This window comes from Theropithecus gelada, chromosome 1 (genome assembly GCF_003255815.1).
Source record: "Theropithecus gelada isolate Dixy chromosome 1, Tgel_1.0, whole genome shotgun sequence".
Lineage (NCBI taxonomy): Eukaryota > Metazoa > Chordata > Mammalia > Primates > Cercopithecidae > Theropithecus > Theropithecus gelada.
This window is the reverse complement of record NC_037668.1, coordinates 39,123,433-39,141,845: the sequence shown is the minus strand read 5'-3', so window position 1 is coordinate 39,141,845 and position 18,413 is coordinate 39,123,433. Positions and strand designations below refer to the sequence as shown.

General features: G+C 46.7%; 1 protein-coding gene across 3 annotated transcripts in view; it reads right to left on the bottom strand.

Annotated features, from left to right (window-relative positions):
- Positions 1-7,585: 7,585 nt before the first annotated feature.
- The window catches only part of KIF1B (kinesin family member 1B), a 178,212-nt gene continuing 167,384 nt past the window's right edge, over positions 7,586-18,413 (bottom strand). For all 3 annotated transcript variants that reach the window (XM_025398642.1, XM_025398661.1, XM_025398651.1), the window contains 5 exons: positions 17,265-17,386; positions 14,672-14,821; positions 14,115-14,307; positions 13,786-13,904; positions 7,586-12,640 (listed from right to left, as the gene is read on the bottom strand). In XM_025398642.1, the coding sequence (XP_025254427.1) occupies positions 12,598-12,640; positions 13,786-13,904; positions 14,115-14,307; positions 14,672-14,821; positions 17,265-17,386 (627 nt within the window). In that variant the 3' untranslated portion in view covers positions 7,586-12,597. The remainder of the gene's footprint in view (positions 12,641-13,785; positions 13,905-14,114; positions 14,308-14,671; positions 14,822-17,264; positions 17,387-18,413) is intronic.

The window sequence follows — 18,413 nt, the reverse complement described above, 5'->3', positions numbered from 1 at the left end:
AACCCGGGAGGCGGAGCTTGCAGTGAGCTGAGATCCGGCCGACCACTGCACTGCAGCCTGGGTGACAGAGCGAGACTCCGTCCCAAAAAAAAAAAAAAAAAAAAAAAAAAGGACTGAGAGCGTCCTCAAACTCCTGCCTTGCTCCAGAGGCTCACAGCAGTCCTCAGCCTGCTTGACAACAGGGATGCCACTGCCTACCTCTCCTGCTTCCTTCCCAGGGTGGGCACAGCAAAATGAGCTAGCGTCCATGAAAGTTCCTTGTACACTTAAGACTGCTCCACAATTTTCAGATTTATTAATAGTCTCTAACGTGACAAACTCAGCTCAGGGAAGTTGAACTATCCAGCTAGTTAGTGGCAGAGGTGAACTTTAACCCAGGTCTACCTACTAGGGCCAAGCCCAGCATTCTTTCCCAATAGGGTTAGCAGAACATAATCATGTATACTCCGTGACTATGTTCCCAGTGAACCTGGGTATATCTGCATTTTAGAGATGTTTTACTGACTTTCAACGGAAAGCTGGGTTTTGGAGAACAAACAGTACTTGCAGAAATTTCACAAGTAGAACTTCACACAGTGGCTCCCTTAAGAGAACCTTGGTGGCAGGCATCCTTTTCAACTTTGTTGCAACTACTTCCTCTTTCTATGAGGCTCAGTTACAAGGAAAACCTACTATCAGACTTTCTTGCAGCAACAAATTGATTGCTCTAGTCTGAGATTTAGCAAGGAAGAAATTATGCTGAGTCAATGTGACTAATTTAACCAAGTTATTACTGAAGAGACACTTTATGCAAACATACTGCATAAAATCAATATGTATCTAATCATATATGTTAATAATGTTACATGCTACACAAACTTTCCATTTCTATGTTAAGGTTCTAATCAGCAGTAAAAAATAACTGCTTCCCAGAACTGCTGGAAAACTACAGCAAACTGACTTGGGAGAGCAGGGCTGGAACAAGGGCAAGTCTCCCCCTGGAGATGAACAGAATCAAGCCAGGGCGTGCTAGGGCTGTGTCAGGCTGACTTTTCGCTTTTTAGTTTTTAGAAACTCCTCAAGTGCTTGGCTTAAAATGCTTAAGAAAGTCAACACACACGATTATCCACCAGAAAAACTTTCCGGCTTGCCCTAACTCCCCAAATCCCAAATCAAAGCATGAGCACAAGTTCTACAAAAACAGCCCTCTATGCAAACCTCCAAGGGTGGAATCCTTGTTTGACTTACGTAAGAGGGTGTGTATAGCAACATACCAGTAAGGGCAGATTTGAAAATCCCAGCTCTGACACTCACTCGCTACATAATTCTTATAGCTGAACTCACATTGAACTCAAATGACCTCAATATATTTTAGGTAGAAAGAGTACTTTTTTTTTTTTTTTTTTTTTTTTGGAGACGTGGTCTTGCCCTGTTGCCTGGGCTAGTCTGCAACTAACTCCTGGGTTCAGAGGAGTTTAAATGAAATGATGCCTTTCATTTACAGGTACATGCCACTATGCCCAGCTCCTTTTTTCTTTTTTTTGAGACAGGGTCTTGCTCTGTTACTCAGGCGCCAGTGGCACCATCATGGCTCACTGCAGCCTCAAACTCCTGGGCTCAAGGAATCCTCTCCTCTCAGCTTCCTGAGTAGCTGAGGCTACAGGTGTGTACCACCATGCCCAGTTAGTTCTCTATATTTTGTAGAAATGGGGGCTCACTAAGTTGCCCAGGCTGGTTTTGAACTCTGACTTCAAGTGATCCTCCTGCCACAGCCTCTCACAGTGCTGGGATTACAGGTGTAAGCCACCATGCCTGCCCCCCAACTTTTTTTTTTTTTTAAGAAACAGGTTCTTCTTGCTTTGTTGCCCATGCTGGCCTTGAACTCCTGGACTCAAGCAATCCTTCCACATCAGCTTCCAGACTAGCAGAAGGAGCAATTCTGAAAAAGCCCAGAGGCTATATATTCTCACATCAGAGGAGTATGCTTGTGATATGCTCAGAATAGCTAAAATGGTCTGTGCAGGGACAAGGAGTTCCTAAGGGAAAGTGGAATATCTCCCCATCCAACCACAAGTGGAATAACAAGAACCAGATAGAAAAGCAGCGCACGAGGCCGGCGCGGTGGCTCACGCCTGTAATCCCAGCATTTTGGGAGGCCGAGGCGGGCGGATGGATCACGAGGTCAGGAGACCAAGACCATCCTGGCTAACACGGTGAAACCCCATCTCTACTAAAAAATACAAAAAATTAGCCGGGCCTGGTGGTGGGCGCCTGTAGTCCCAGCTACTCGGGAGGCTGAGGCAGGAGAATGGCGTGAACCCGGGAGGCGAAGCTTGCAGTGAGCCGAGATGGCGCCACTGCACTCCAGTCTGGGCGACAGAGTGAGACTCCGTCTCAAAAAAGAAAAGAAAAGCAGTACACCAGACTCGTGCACACTTCCATGGGTCACCTGACTTCCCAAAACTATCAGCTTTGCAAGAGACATGGGGATTTACGAAGCGCACAACCCTAGTGAGGACTCAATCCTACATGCTTCTGGGTGAGGTCTAGTTGAGGGCACAACCAGCATAATAAGCGCCGATTCGGGGATGATCTCCCAGTTTAAACTGCAAGTCCAGTTTCAGGAAGACGTGGCCTGACATAAGCCCTAGAGCGGACATTAACTTTTTTTTTTTTTTCCTGGGGGCGGGGGGCAGAGTCTCACTCTGTAGCCCAGGCTGGAGTGCAATGGTCTGATCCTGGCTCACAGCAACCTCCACCTCCTGGGTGCAAGTGATTCTCCAGCCTCAGCCTCCCGAGTAACTGGGATTATAGGAACCCACCACCACACCCAGCTAATTTTTGTATTTTTAGTAGAGACAGGGTTTCACCATGTTGGCCAGGCTGGTTTTGAACTCCTGACCTCAAGTGATCCACCTGCCTCGGCCTCCCAAAGTGCTGGGATTATAGGTGTGAGCCACCGCGCCCAGCTAGACATTAACTTTTAAGACTGAAGAGTCCTAGCAATCCAGAGACTTGCAGTGTTCCTGTAGCTGAGCTGTCTGCAGCACTGCGGATCAGCCAGGGTCATCAGTTGGATCTAGGATCTACCTCTATGCTGTGCACTGGCCCCTAGTCCCTCAGGCCCACTCCACAACTCTCTCTGCCCTACTGTCTTCCCCACTGCCACATTTTCTCTCCCAGTTCATTTATTCCAATTAGCACATGCACAAGCTATGCTATTTCCCTTCTTTAAAGCAAAACCCTCTCCTTTACCCCATATCCCCTTCCAGTTACTCCATTTGTCTTCTCCCTTTTACAGAAAAGTCTCTGAAAGAATTGTTTGTGGCCGGGCGCGGTGGCTCACGCCTGTAATCCCAGCACTTTGAGAGGCCGAGGTGGGCGGATCACCTGAGGTCGGGAGTTCGAGACCAGCCTGACCAACATGGAGAAACCCCATCTCTACTAAAAATACAAAAATCAGCTGGATGTGGTGGCACATGCCTGTAATCCCAGCTACTTGGGAGGCTTAGGCGGGAGAATCGTTTGAACTCGGGGTGGCGGGGCGGAGGTTGCGGTGAACAGAGATCGCACCATTGCACTCCCTGGGCAAAAAGATAGAAAATCAGTCTCAAAAAAAAAAAAAAAAGGAATTGTTTGTACTGTTTCACCTTCCTCTCCTCCCACTTCCCCTAGAACCTACTCCAATTAGGCACCACTCAAACAAATGCTCTGCGCACCAATGACCTTGCTAGTGTAGAAGTACTCCTGATGCCTCCCTCCATGGGAAGTGAGCCCCATTACTGGAACGTTCCTGTGAGTCTGGAAGGAGCCGTTAGGTATAGACTGCCCAGCCACTTCCTCCCTCTCAGAACCTCGGCTGCCTTCAGGGGACATATGCACCGCGTTCCTCTTAACTTCTGCTACTCAAAGAGTGATCCCCACGATGGCAATACTGACATCACTTGGAAGCTTATTGGAAGAGCAGAATCTCAGGCTCCGCCCAAGCCCTACTCAGTCAGAACCTGCATTTTAGTACGATCCCCAGGTGATTCTGGTGCACAATAAAGTTCAAGAAGTACTACTCTAAACTGCCTCATTCTCAGGTTCAGTCTTACAAAATAAATCCAGGCCGGGCGCGGTGGCTCACGCCTGTAATCCCAGCACTTTGGGAGACTGAGGCGGGCAGATCACGAGGTCAGGAAATCGAGACCATCCTGGCTAACACAGTGAAACCCCATCTCTACTAAAAATACAAAAAAAACAAAACAAAAATTAGCAGGGCGTGGTAGAGGGCACCTGTAGTCCCAGCTACTGGGGAAGTTGAGGCAGGAGAATGGCGTGAACCCGGGAGGCAGAGCATGCAGTGGGCCGAGATCATGCCACTGCACTCCAGCCTGGGCGACAGAGCGAGACTCCATCTCAAAAAAAAAAAAAAAAGAAAAGGAAACAAATCCATTGTTCCCAATCCCAGATGTAACCACATTTTCTAACAGGGGTGGTATTTTGGTCTTCCATCTCCCATCTGTCTTATTTTTTCTCAATTGATTCTGAAATTGGGAAAAATCAGGGTATTCCCTGGTTCCCTCGGACTTCTTACACCTTTCAGTTGCCAAAACCTGTGGTCCCTGCTCAGTCCTTACTGTAACCTAATGGTTTCCTCAGTCTTCCACACTCTCCCTCCATGGCCACTGCTTGTCCTCCTGGCAGGACTGCTCTCCCTGACCTCTATGTGTCGGAACGCACCAAGCTCCAAGATCTATCCTTGGTTCCTGTCAGCTACACACACTCTCCAAGTCTCCTTCCCTGCCTGAGCCTCGATCTGCTGTCTTCATCCTGACAACTCCCAAATGTGTGTTTCCGGCCCCAACCACTCCCCTTGAATCCCGCTAGTCCAGCCAGCTGTTTTGTTGACTACACACTTGGGTGCATGTGTTGGCATCTGAAAGTGAACATGACTCAAATCAAATTATTTTTATGTATTTTTTTTTGAGACGGAGTTTCACTCTTTGCTGCCCAGGCTGGAGTGCAGTGGCATGACCTCAGCTCACTGCAACCTCCGCCTCCTGGGTCCAAGTGGTTCTCCTGTTTCAGCCTCCCAAATAGCTGGGATTACAGGCGCCCACCACCACGCTCGGCTAATTTTGTATTTTTTGTGGAGACAGGGTTTCACCATGTTGGCCAGGCTGGTCTTGAATCCCTGACCTCAGGTGGTCTGCCCGCCTCGGCCTCCCAAAATGCTATTTTTTTTTAACAGGGTTTCACTCTGTTGACCAGGCTGCAGTGCAGTGGCAAGATCACAGCTCACTGTAGCTTCCAACTCCTGGGCTCAAGCGATCCTTCTGCCTCAGCCTCCTGGGTATCTGGGACTAGTGGCGTGCACCATCATGCCCAGCTAATTTTTATTTGTTTGTAGAGATGGGGTCTCGCTACGTTGCCCAGGCTGGTCTCGAAGTCTTGGCCTCCCAACGTGCTGGAATTACAGGCATACCATTCTCAGCTTTTGTTCTATCAATTGTCTTCACCTTAGGAAACTGCAATGCTGTTCCTTTCACTCAGGCACTTACCCTTTTAGTTACTTTCTTTCCAACTCTGCATGAAGTCCCTCAGAGAACTGTTAGTTCTAACTTCAAAATGTACCCTGAATCTGCCCCATTTCATCCTACCTATACTGCTACTACCTTAGTCTAAGCCACCGTCTCCTCCCCTGGAATGTTGGGGTAACGATCTTATTTTGTCCCTTTTTTCTACTTGTCCCTGCCTGAGTACAAAGACTGTTTTCCACTCAGCAGTCAGAATGGTCTTTTAAAAATGTAAATAAACTCCTGTGACTTCTCTGCTCCAAAGCCTTCAATGGCTTCCCATTCACTCTAATGAAATTCCAAGTCCTCACCTCAGCCCTAAATACCCTGGTCCCTGGCTACTTTCTGATGTCTTCTATTGTGCTCCCAGTCCCTGACTCCATACCAGTGACCTTGCTATTTCTGGAACCTACTGAGGACACTGCTGCCTCAAGGGATTCATTTCTCTACTTGGAGACCTCTTTGCCCAGGGGTTTGCATGGTTTACCTTATCCTTTAATTCCAGAGTCTGCTCCAATGTGATCTCCTGAGAGGCCTTCCCTGACTGTGCCATCTAAACACATCCCTCCTTCCCATCCCTCTTTCATCCTTTTATTTAGCTGCTTTCCTCCAAAATACTTACAACTGATGTTGTTAATTTGTTTAAACAATGTCTTCCCCACTGGAATGGGAGGGCACAAGTGTGTGGGCTTGCTTTGTTTGCTGCTGAATTACTGCACCCAGCAGCACACCAGGCACAGGGTGGGTACTCAAAATATTTGTTGGAACAAATCATTGCTTTTAACCTGAGGGCTGCTCCTCCCTCCCTTCTTCTGTTTCTCCCCAAACACCCAGGACAGCGGCCCCTGCTCATGCTCTGCTCATGATGAGGGCTTGTTAAATTAAATTGACATGTTGGAATTTTCAAATCCTCGTTTACGCTTCCCCATCCCAAAAAAACAACATGGCCAGGTGCAGTGTAATCACACCTATAATCCCAGCACTTTGGGAGACCGAGGTGGGCGGATCACCTGAGGTCAGGAGGTGGAGACCAGTCTGGCCAACATGCTGAAACCCCGTCCCTACTAAAAATATTTTTTAAAAAATTAGCCAGGTGTGGTAGCAGCCGCCTGTAATTGCAACTACTTGGGAGGCTGAGGAAAGAGAATTGCTTGAACTGGGGCGGCAGAGGTTGCAGTGAGCTGAGATTGTGCCATTGTACACCAGCCTGGGCAACAAGAGTGAAACTCCATCTCAAAAAAATAATAGGCAGGGCACGGTGGTTCACGCCTGTAATCCTAGCACTTTGGGAGGCTGAGGCGGGTGGATCACGAGGTCAGGAGTTTGTGACCAGCCTGGCCAACATGCTGAAACCCTTCTCTACTAAAAATAAAATCAGCTAGGATGTGGTGGTGGGCGCCTGTAATCCCAGCTACTTGGGAGGCTGAGGCAGGGAAAATTGCTTGAACCCGCGAGGTGGAAAGTTGCAGTGAGCTCACATTACGCCACTGCACTCCAGCCTGGACGACAGAGTGAGACTCTATCTCAAAAAATATATAAATAAATAAATAATAATAAAAATAAAAATACAAAAATTAGCCAGGCGTGGTGGCGCACGCCTGTAATCCCAGCTACTCAGGAGGCTTAGGCAGGACAATCGCTTGAACCCAGGAGGCAGAGGTTGCAGTGAGCGGAGATCATGCCACTGCATTCCAGCCTTGGTGACAGAGCAAGACTCTGTCTCAAAAAAAAAAAAAAAAAAAGCCAACACAACACTACAGAATTATTGGAAGGCATACAAGGAGGCTTCAGGAGAAAAACGACAAATCTTCCAGCCAAAACAACCACTTACATCTTTGGGAGAAAAGTACTTTCAAAGAAACAGCACCATATTAGCTTTCTTGTTTACATAAAAACCACCACTTTGAGTATCAGAAAGGAACACTTAAGTGATGATATCGTGACTTCTGTCTTAGAAAGGTATTATCTTTGCAAGTCAAGAAAAGAAATCTTTGTGTAATTACCTTTCAAGGGGTGCAAGAATAAATGCACATCGAGAGCCTTCGGATGCACTGGCTGTACCTTTATTATTTTTACCTCGTTCACTAATAGTTCCGTGATGCAAGGTTACCATACACAGTTAGATAATGTCTGCATTGCACATCTAAGGCTATACAGCAAAAGAATCAGAATTAGTACAAATACAAGAACTATATTTACAGTCTGTATACTCAAGCTCCAAACATCAGATAATATTTACAAAATAAAACATGAAAATGAAAATCCAAAATTAATAATGTACATTGTTGCTAATGTGCTCAACTCCTTCACTGGGGAGAGATCAGTTTGCAAAGTCTTGGTTCAAAAAGGCCACTTATGCATTATGGGTTTTGTTGTCATGTGTGAGGATGGTGACAAGAGACTTGCAATCTCAACAGACAAGTACTTTAGAGCCACAAAATCTAAGACGATGCCTTAAATACAAGAAGGCTGGTGGACTCCTCAGGTGAACTGATGCCAGAATACGCAGAATGAAAAAAAAAAGAACTCGAAGACATGAAGAACAACACACAACAGCCAGGGTTTGGCAAGAGACCAACCTCAGCTCAGACTTTCCATCCAAGCACAGCCGTTTGGCTGTGAGCTTTTTACATGAATTTTATAGCAACTCTGATTTCCTCCTTTAAATGATTGGAGGCTTTTTAAAGATCCTATGGGGCTCAAATACTAACTTCATAAATGGCCTTTTGAACAATAGCAGCAAATAATCTCTCAGCTGATATTTCAATTTACTAAGGAAGCACAAATTAAAACATTCCTCCTACACAGTCATGGTCTGGCCACACACCAGGGTGAATCACTGGCCCTGGTGAACAACTGTAGTGCACACAAGTTAGAGTCCTATGTAAACACATCCAGCAAACCTTCTGGGAGCAGCAGCAAAATCAATCTTTTCCTTTGAGACAGAGTCCTGCTTTGTCACCTGGGCTGGAGTGCAATGGTGCAATCTCAACTCACTGCAGCCTCCACCTCCCAGGTTCAAGCGATTCTCCTGGCTCAGCCTCCCGAGTAACTGGGATTACAGGCACACGCCACCACGCCTGGCTACTTTTTGTATTTTTAGTAGAGACGGGATTTCACCATGTTGGCCAGGCTGGTCTCGAACTCCTGACCTCAGGTGATCCACCTGCCTTGGCCTCCCAAAGTGCTGGGATTACAGGCGTGAGCCACCACACCCGGCTGAATTTTTTCTTTTTAAGGGGCAGGTTAACAATCACATTTTAAAAGGGAACCAAAAGAAAAACTGAAAGACCCAAGTGAAACAAGCCCTGATACTGTCCCTTAGAACCCGAGCGGGACACAGCATGAGGGAAATGTGGAAAGAGTAGCGATGAGTGTGCACACTGGAGGATCTCTTCTCTCCAATCTACTGTGCAAGTAAGTATAGCTGGATAAATATACATAGACCTGACAAAATTAAATATCCCTGTAAATTAGACAATAAGCAGCAGGCAACAAAGTCTTTGCTTTGGAATATGTGCCAGGCAAAGTCATCTTGTTTTTAGATCCCAAGAGACAGTTCACAATGACTTAGTTCCTTCATCTGAAATGAGCTGAAAAATCCATAAAAACTAGGAGCAGTTATCTGAAGTCTATATGACTGAAGGGAAAAAAAACATATAATAGTGGTTTTTTAGTTGGGAAACTCACTCCATTGCCCCTTGCGGTCAGCACGTTTAACAACGAGCTGGGGCTCAGGTGCCCGGCCACTGCCACAGGCAGCCCTTGCCTGTGCTCCTGACTAGCGCATGGGCTGGCCGACCCTGCACAGTCCTGGCCTGAGCGCTGACTGACTCCCAGGAGGGGACACAGACACAGAGACGGTCTGAGCATTGATTTGGGGCTGGTAGTGAGGCCATATTTTGCTTTAACGGGAGAAAGGAGGATGAGAGAGAGAGGAGGAGGTGATTAGTTTTAACTAGCACTCATTTCTTTGAATTTGCCTAAGAATTCTCTTTCCTGCCTTTTACATTTTTTGCTTATTTAAAGGCGTTCTTTAAGAAAATAAATAAATAAATAAAGGTGGTTTCCTTAAGGGCTGGGTTTCTTAACTTTTCCGCCACAACAGCAACAACTAGAGCCTCATAAACCGTTCCTGCCACAAATCTTCTCTCAGAGCTTCAGAGTGGGGATGGTTCTGTCGGGCAAAGGAGCACCCACCCTGGACGTGCTGGGGGCCAGCAGAGGCTGTCTGCACCTGCCAGCCGCAGCAGGGGCTCCCCAGAGGGTGGAGAACATGCAGAACACGACCACTCTGCTCCTTCTGGCTCCCTAAGAGGCCTTCTTATCCGGGCACGCTATGAACAGACAGTCCAGTTTGGCCTGTTCTAATGTCTGATACTTCCAAAGCAAAGACTTACCAAACCAGTTTTATATGAGTTGGAAGAAAAACCGAAGTCATTTCAGTGTATCACATAATTTCAAACTCTCAGGCTTCCCACCGTCCTGTGTCACAGACATGGATCCTCTGTCACACTTTGTAACAGCAGCATCAATGACTTAATTTTAAAAGTGACCTTCAAATTCCATCTTCATTTCCCTGAAATTAGATTTGATTCCAGTCCAGGCAGCCATCTCTAAGCACCAACAGATCCTGCTGGTTTGAATAGAACCAGAAGGGCATATTGTGTCCATCAGACAATGAAACTTCTAACTACGTTAAAAAATCTCACATACCACTTAGAAAACAAATAACATCAGAGTTAGTGACCTATGTTTTAACGGGAGGAAGAAAATTTTTAAAAAAATCCACCATAGAGTTTCTGCTGGTCACTTTTCAGGTATAGACACAGCCTGTGATTCTATCCTCTCCTTTCTCTCTCCGTGATTCACTTTTCCTCCTCTTCACAATGCAGTGATAAGGATCGAAGCTGGGAGACCTGTTCTTCAGAGATGAGCCCAACCAGGAAGTGAGAAACAAAGGTGTGGACGATGACACAAGTCTCCCTAGCAACAACTCTGCAGAGGCGTGCGAGGCCCTGGCCTTTGCTGCATGAAGCGGGAGGTCATCCAGCTACCTATCGCCTGAGAGTCAGCAACCTCAAGGCCGAGGACCTCACCAAGTAGGAGCGAGCAGATACTTTCCTGAATGCCTGAGCGATGGTGAAACAGAGAGGTCTGAGCAAGGGAAGTAAAGGATGGTGTAAAACAATCCCAAGACAACTGGCAAAGCAACTGAAGTCTCTGGAGGCTTTCCTTTTCCCCTCTTATCCTGGAAAACTTACTGGCAGCTGAAAGAGACAGACTTATCTTCTCTGATGGTCTCAGAAGCCAGATGACCCGGTCTGTCAGAAGGAAAGAAGACTCTGTCCACAGTGAGCATCCTCCGTTCTCCCTGGGCAGTTTCCACACCACATGGAGAGGAGCAGGGAATACGCAACAAACGCTGGGGCCCAGGCTCCCTGGACGCTTTTCTGTGTCCCTAGGCATATTGTGTTTTGTTGGGAGTAGTGCTCGTGGTTAGTTTTAATCCTGGGATCCAGAAAGCAAAGCTTGCCACATTTGCTTATTTATGAGTATAGAGAGCATCACTGAAAGCATTTTCAACTTGACAAGCATCAATGAAAATGACTGCTGGATTCAGAGGGAGACTTCCAAGTGTATGCCTGAAAGCTACATTTCTTTGATCAAAGGGAGCTGTAACAATCACAAGGTCACTAAAGCATAATCTTTTTTTTTTTTTTTTTTTTTTGAGATGGAGTCTTGTTCTGTCACTCAGGCTGGAGTGCAGTGGTGCGATCTTGGCTCACTGCAACCTCTGCCTCCTGGGTTCAAGCAATTCTCCTGCCTCAGGCTCCCAAGTAGCTGGAATTACAGGAGTGCGCCACCATGCTGACTAATTTTGTATTTTTAGTAGAGACGGGGTATCACCATATTGGCCAGGCTGGTCGTGAACTCCTGACCTCGTGATCCGCCCGCCTCGGGCTCCCAAAGTGCTTGGATTACAGGCGTGAGCCACTGTGCCCAGCCTACCCAGCATTATCTTAATCATAACAGTGACCATCAAGTTTATCACCAGAAAGTGAAACACTCCCGCCTTGTGGAACATTTATGTATGACATGGCACTAATTCCAACCGTACCACCACCATCACTAATGCCAAAATCAGAACTGAGACACTCCTAGAAAAGAGCTTCCCTCCCAGCAGAGAAAAAACAGTGGGCAGGAATCCTGCTGTGAGGAGCTACAAGCATCCCACCGCCTGCTGCCCTCATGGCCCACAGCCAAACCCTGGGGTCCCCTGAAGTCTACCCGAAGCATCCTTGGCATTTCCCTTCACACGAGGTCAAGAGCAGCCACTGTCCCAGGCCCACTGAAAAAGCCTCTCTTCTCCTCTCTACCAGTAAATAAAAATTCCATAATTATGCTCTAAAAAGCCCCAATTTTGACTCAGAATATAACTGTTCCAGTTCTATGCTCACCACTACCTTTTCCCCGAATGGAAATGCAGGGATTAGCCTTGGCAAAAAGAGACAGAGGGGGAAAAAACGATTGTTTTTTTCCTCTCAGGTTCTAAAAAGGCCAGATGTCTCCTCCCTTAGTCTCTAAGCCACCCAAGAAAAATTAAAGTGATATCACAAACAGAGAAAAGAAGAAAAAAGTATCATGTTGTCTTCAAATACAGACAAAGGTGTCTGGTGACAGCAGCACAGACATCAGAGGTGGTCATGATGGGGACCTATCATACAAAAGGAAGCCAAAGTACACCCACAATTATTTGGAGATTCACCAGATCCCCTCAGCGCTTTTGTGTTTGTGTGTGTGTTTGTGTGTATTTAAAAACATTTTTTCCTTTTGTTAGGCCACATGCTACTAACAAGATTCTCAGCACAGGAAAAAAGAAAAGAGTACAGAGCAATGGAGATGGGGACGGGAGAGCTGGAAAAGTGCCGGACAAGGAGGGAGAAGTAGTTAAGCCACAGGATTACATACAAGAGTCACCGTCAAGAATCACAAAGAGAAATGAGAGGTAACGTTTTATCTCTCGAAGGTGAGTGAGGGCACTCGGCAGAGTCACTTAGTATTTCGGCTGGCTCGGGCATCTGCGGGAAAGCTTTGACCTATGGGGTACAAACGGGGAGGTAGGATTAGAAGTCTGGGTACAAGTGTTGGCCCCTCACAGTCCTCTCCCTCTGAGGCTCCCTCCTGGAGCATCTTCCTATTTGGCACCGCAGGCCTAGGCCTCTAAACTTTCTACTCCGGGACCCTGTGACACAAGCCCTTAGAGAGCCTGAGGCTGAATCACAGGGCTGGAGGTTGGGAGGCCATTAAGATTCTCACTGTCTTCCCTTTACTCTCTGCCCTGGGCCCCATATGCAGACCTCTTGAGAACAAAAAGACAAAGAAGAAAAATAATTGGTGCACATGTGTGACCAGAGTCTCCCTGGTGGTTCAGAACATGACGATGTCTTATAAGATGCAGAGGCCTCATTACCACCCCACAACCAATTTACACACCTGTCTTTCTTCTCTTTTAAATTTATTTTGAAAAATACTTCCTTTCAAGTCAGACATGGTGGCTCACACCTGTAATCCCAGCACTTTGGGAGGCCAAGGAGGGCGGATCACCTGAGGTCAGGAGTTCAAGACCAGCCTGGCCAACATGGTGAAACCCCGTCTCTACTAAAAATACAAAAAAAATTAGCTGGATGTGGTGGTGGCGGGCACCTGTAATCCCAGCTACTCGGGAGGCTGAGGCAGGAGAATGGCTTGAACCTGGGAGGTGGAGGTTGTGGTGAGCCAATATAGTGCCATTGCACTCCAGCCTGGGCCACACAAGAGCGAAACTCCATCTCGAAAAAGAAAAAAAAAAGAAAAATACTTCCTTTCCCATTTATCTTGATATTCCTGAAGCCAAAAGCCAAAGAGAGAAAGAAAACACAGAACAACTTCTAGACTGGGTGCATTGGCTCACGCCGATAATCCCAGCACTTTGGGAGGCCAAGTTGGGTGGATCATTTGAGGTCAGGAGTTTGATACCAGCCTGGCCATTGTGGTAAAACCCCATCTCTACAAAAAATATAAAAATTAGCCAGGCATGGTGGCGCGTGCCTGTAGTCTCAGCTACTGGGGAGGCTGAGTCAGAAGAATCGCTTGAACAAGGGGCGGAGGTTGCAGTGAGCCACTGCACTTCAGCGAGATAGAGTGAGACTCCGTCTCAAAAAAAAAAAAACCAACAAAAACAACAACAAAAACAACTTCTTACCGTATTGTGCCAGCGAGAAGCGGGTTGAAGGCATACAACCAGTCGTTCATGTCTTTGTCATTCAGGGCCTGCAAAAGGACCCCACGGTGCTTTGTGCAGACAGCAAAGGTGTTTGGTGTCTGAAAGAAAAATGCAGGTAGACAAGAAAGTTACTACAAAGACAGCGATGGGGACCCTTGCCATATTCCCAAGGCATATAGCACTTCACAAAGGAAGTTCAAGACCAGAGAGAAAGGGGAAATTTCACACCACAAAACAGAGAGTGCAGAACTCAAAAGGGAAGGAAGGGCACATGTGGCGATAAGAAACCAAGACAGGGCAGGACGGACCTTCACCATGGCCTGCTGGTCCTCACTGTACTCCACCTGTGCTGTGGACAGGTTAATGATTCCACGCTCCACAGGGTCTTTGTCACTGTTATAGATGAAGACGTAAGGCCGACGGACGACAACAAAATGTTTAGCCCAGTTACTGTAAAGTGGCTCCTTGAAATGAAGGTATCCTTTCTTAGAGACCACTGAGCTAAAAAGGACAATATGACATAAAGTTAGTTTCTCACAAAAAGAAAATAATCATGTGCTGAGGACCATCAAAACATGCCACACCTAGGCCAAGATTCAACAAAACAGGCAAATGACCTCTTTGGCCTAGAATCTTATCTGCCAAAGTAATGCAGCAAAAGAGAGAAACCATGCCATGGCAACCTGCTGCACCAGGGTGCAGATGCACCATGAGACCCAACTGGAGAAACCCGGGCCAGCCCTCTCACCCCAGACTCAACCTGCATTAGACTACAGTACAGACCTCACACAGAAGAGCTGTCCAGTCAATTCTTCCTGTGGATGTGTTTTTTATAGACGGAATTCCTGCTTAATATAGTACTCACCCTGGTCTAATTTCTTCAATATCTGGAACAAGATTGAGAAATTCGTTTTTTCCTGCTCGGGCCAAATAGGGCGTTTCCACAGCTGGGACAATCTGAAACTGTTCAAATTCTGGGCAGGGACTAGAGGCCCGGGAATTGGCTTCTGGGGTCCTTTAAAAGAGAGAGATTAGAAAGAAAAGGGTAACAACAGTATCAGTTACGATCAAGGCACACTGAGTACTGTCTCACTGGGAGGAATACAGTGCCCCTCCCTAAACCCCAGCTACAAACTTGAGTTTCAGAGATCTCAGCTGAGGAGACGAGCTGGCTTCAGAAAGTTAACTCTGAATTCAACTGGTATCCTTCTGAAGTTATGAAAGGAAACTGATCATTGATGACCACTGGGTCACACAGTCTATCTGCCTATATTAAAGCCGTCTGAACACATTATCTGGAATATGAACTCTATTCCTTTATATGTTTCTTTTTAGTCTCATGGCCACACCAAAAGTGATGTTTCTCAAAGTGTGCTCCCAGCCAGCAGCATCAGCTTCACCTGGAAAACTGTTCAAAAACTCAAATTCTTAGACTCCAAGCCAGACCTACGGAATGAGAAACTCTGGGTGGGGTTGAGCCATGGGGGCTTGAACAAGTCTCCCAGGGGATGATGATGTACACTGAAGTCTCAGAGGGCCACTGCCTTAGAAAATGGAAGAGAAAGCAAACAAATGGGAAGACCGTGGGTTCCCGAATGGTCATACAGAGTAGACCTGCACCACTGACCTGGACCTGGACCAGCCCTCATGACTACTGTGTGATAAATAAATTCCTATACTCTGTATTGTTAGGTATCTTTGTACAGCAATGTAGCATTGTATCGCACTAATTCTAAAAAGCCCATTTTAACATTTTTTTATACTTTATTCTTTTTTTTTTTTTTTAAATCGAGTTGGCCTGGTGCAGTGGCTCATGCCTGTAATCCCAGCACTTTGGGAGGCCGAGGTGGGTGGATCACCTGAGGTCAAGAGTTTGAGACCAGCCTGACCAACATGGCGAAACCCCGTCTCTACTAAAAATACAAAAATTAGCTGGGCATGGTGGTGGGCGCCTGTAATCCTAGCTACCCAGGAGGCTGAGGCACGAGAATTGCTCGAACCCGGGAGGTGGAGGTTGCAGTGAGCTGAGATCGCGCCACTGCACTCCAGTCTGGGCGACAGAGGAAGACTCCCTCTCAAAAAAAAAAAAAAAAAAAAGAAATAGAGTCTCACTCTGTCACCCAAGCTAGCATGCAGTGGTGCAATCTCGGCTCACTGCAACCTCTGCCTCCCAATCTTCCTGCCTTAGCCTCCCTAGTAGCTGGGATTACAGGTACATGCCCCTATGCCTGGAGGCTCACTGCAGCCTCAACCTCCCAGGCTCAAGCAATCCTCCCACCTCAGCCTCCTGAGTAGCTGGAACCACAGGTGCATGCCATCATGCCTAACTATTTTATTTATTTTTTGTAGAGATGAGGGTCTCCCTGTGTTGCCCAGGCTGATCTCAAACTTGTGGGCTGAAGCAATCCTCCCATCTCAGCTCTCCAAAGTGCTGAGATTACAGGTATAAGCCATTGCACTCAGCCACCATTTATTAAATTGGGATTCATCTTATAATTGATGGCATGCTGAAGTTAGTTGTCAGTGCTTTTTCTTCTTAGTGACATAGAATAGTCCCTACAGTCTGTGGCATCCTAAATTTAATGAAATTACCTGGTTGTGTTATTTTCTCCAGTCACCTTTGCCTAGGTCAGTGTTGGTACAATAAGATAGACAGGTGGATAACCAGATGAGAATAATTGATGGAGATGCACAAGAGTGAGGGTGTGTTGCAAAGAACGGATTATGATGATGAATCATGGACTCTAGACTAAATTTGTCTTTTTCTTTCTCTTTTTTTTAGGGACAGGGTCTTGCTCTGCCACCCAGGGTGGAATGCAGTCGTGCAATAATAAAACCTCACTGCAACCTTGAACTCCTGGATTCAAGCAATCCTCCCACTTCAGCCTCCCAAGTAGCTGGGACCACAGACACAGGCCACCACGCCTGACTATCTTATTTATTTTTTGTAGAGATGGCATCTTGCTATGTTGCCAAGGCTGGTCTCGAACTCCCAGCCTCAAGCAATCCTCCCGCCTTGGCATCCCAAAGTGCTGGGAACCACCTCACCTGGCCTTGTCTTTATTTTTCTTACCTACATAATTTGCTGTGGAATCAAAATATTTTTTTCCAAAACAGTTTCAAAATATTTTTCCCAAGATAGGACTTCCTATGTCTGTTATTATGACTGGGGAGACAAGCAGGGGTAGGAATGGAGGACAAAACTAGCAGAAAGGGATGAAGAAGACATTCATCATGAGTTGATGATGCAGAAGGTTAGTAAGCCAATATGTGAAGAGCTGCCAGTAGCTAGCACCTCTCCAGTCATCATGATAGCCAAAAAGGCTCCCACACATTTCCAAATGCTGCCTAGGGAGAAGGTGCTGCCTTCAGTCAAGAACCATTGAGCTAAAGGAAGACTAACATTTACCTTGGTTCTTAGATTGATTGACTTCTCTCAGTGAAATCTGGGTACTTACTTCTGATCCAAAGAGTTGCTCCTAGAGTCTACCAGAGAGGGGCAGGTGGAAGAGGGGGTGAGGGTGGCACTGCTGAAACTGGACTCAGAGGGATCCCGTCCAATTGGAGAGATATCAGACAACTGAAAGCAAACCAAACACTACAAGTTACATTCAGCTGAAAAAAGCTGCCTCTACAATAACAATAGCAAGTTTCAACAACCAGAGCCTCACTTTGATACATCTTGTTTCAGAAAGTCATTTAAGAAAACAAGCCCATATGTACAATTATTATTTATCAATAAATAAATACATAGATAAAATTTTAAGAGACAAGGCCTTGCTCTGTTGCCCAGACTGGAGTGCAGTGGTGCAATCTCAGCTCACTGCAACCTCCACCTCCCGGGTTCAAGCAATTCCCCTGCCTCAGCCTCCTAAGTAGCTGGGATCACAGGCATGAGCCACCACGCCTGGCCCATTGTTTTGTTTTGGGTTTATTTTGAGGCGGAGTTTCACTCTTGTTGCCCAGGCTGGAGTGCAATGGTGTGATCTCGGCTCACCACAACCTCCATCTCCCAGGTTCAAGCGATTCTCCTGCCTCAGCCTCCTGAGTAGCTGGGATTACAGGCATGCGCCACCACGCCTGGCTAATTTTGTATGTTTAGTAGAGATGGGGTTTCTCCATGTTGGTCAGGCTGGTCTCAAACTCCCAACCTCAGGTGATCTGCCTGCCTTGGCCTCCCAAAGTGCTGGGATTACAGGCGTGAGCCACCGCGCCCGGCCCCCCGGGTCCATTATTATTATTTTAAGAGACAAAAAAATACTCTGTCATCCAGGTTGGGGTGCAATGGCACGATCATACCTCACTAAAGCCTCAAACTCCTGGGCTCAGGCAATCCTGCCTTGGCCTCCTGGGTAGCTAGGGCTATAGGCGTGTACCACCACATTTGGCTAATTTTTCAAAAAATTTTTTGTAGAGATAGTGTATTTGTGCTATAGTGCCCAGGCTGGTCTCAACCTATTGGCCTCAAGCGGTCCTCTAACCCTGGCCTCCTAAGTGCTGGGATTACAGGTATGCGCCACCACACCCAGCCCCTGAGTTAATGAGTGGTACTACAGTGGTGCACCTTCCATGTGTTAGGCATTGTTCTAATAATATGGCAGAGGATC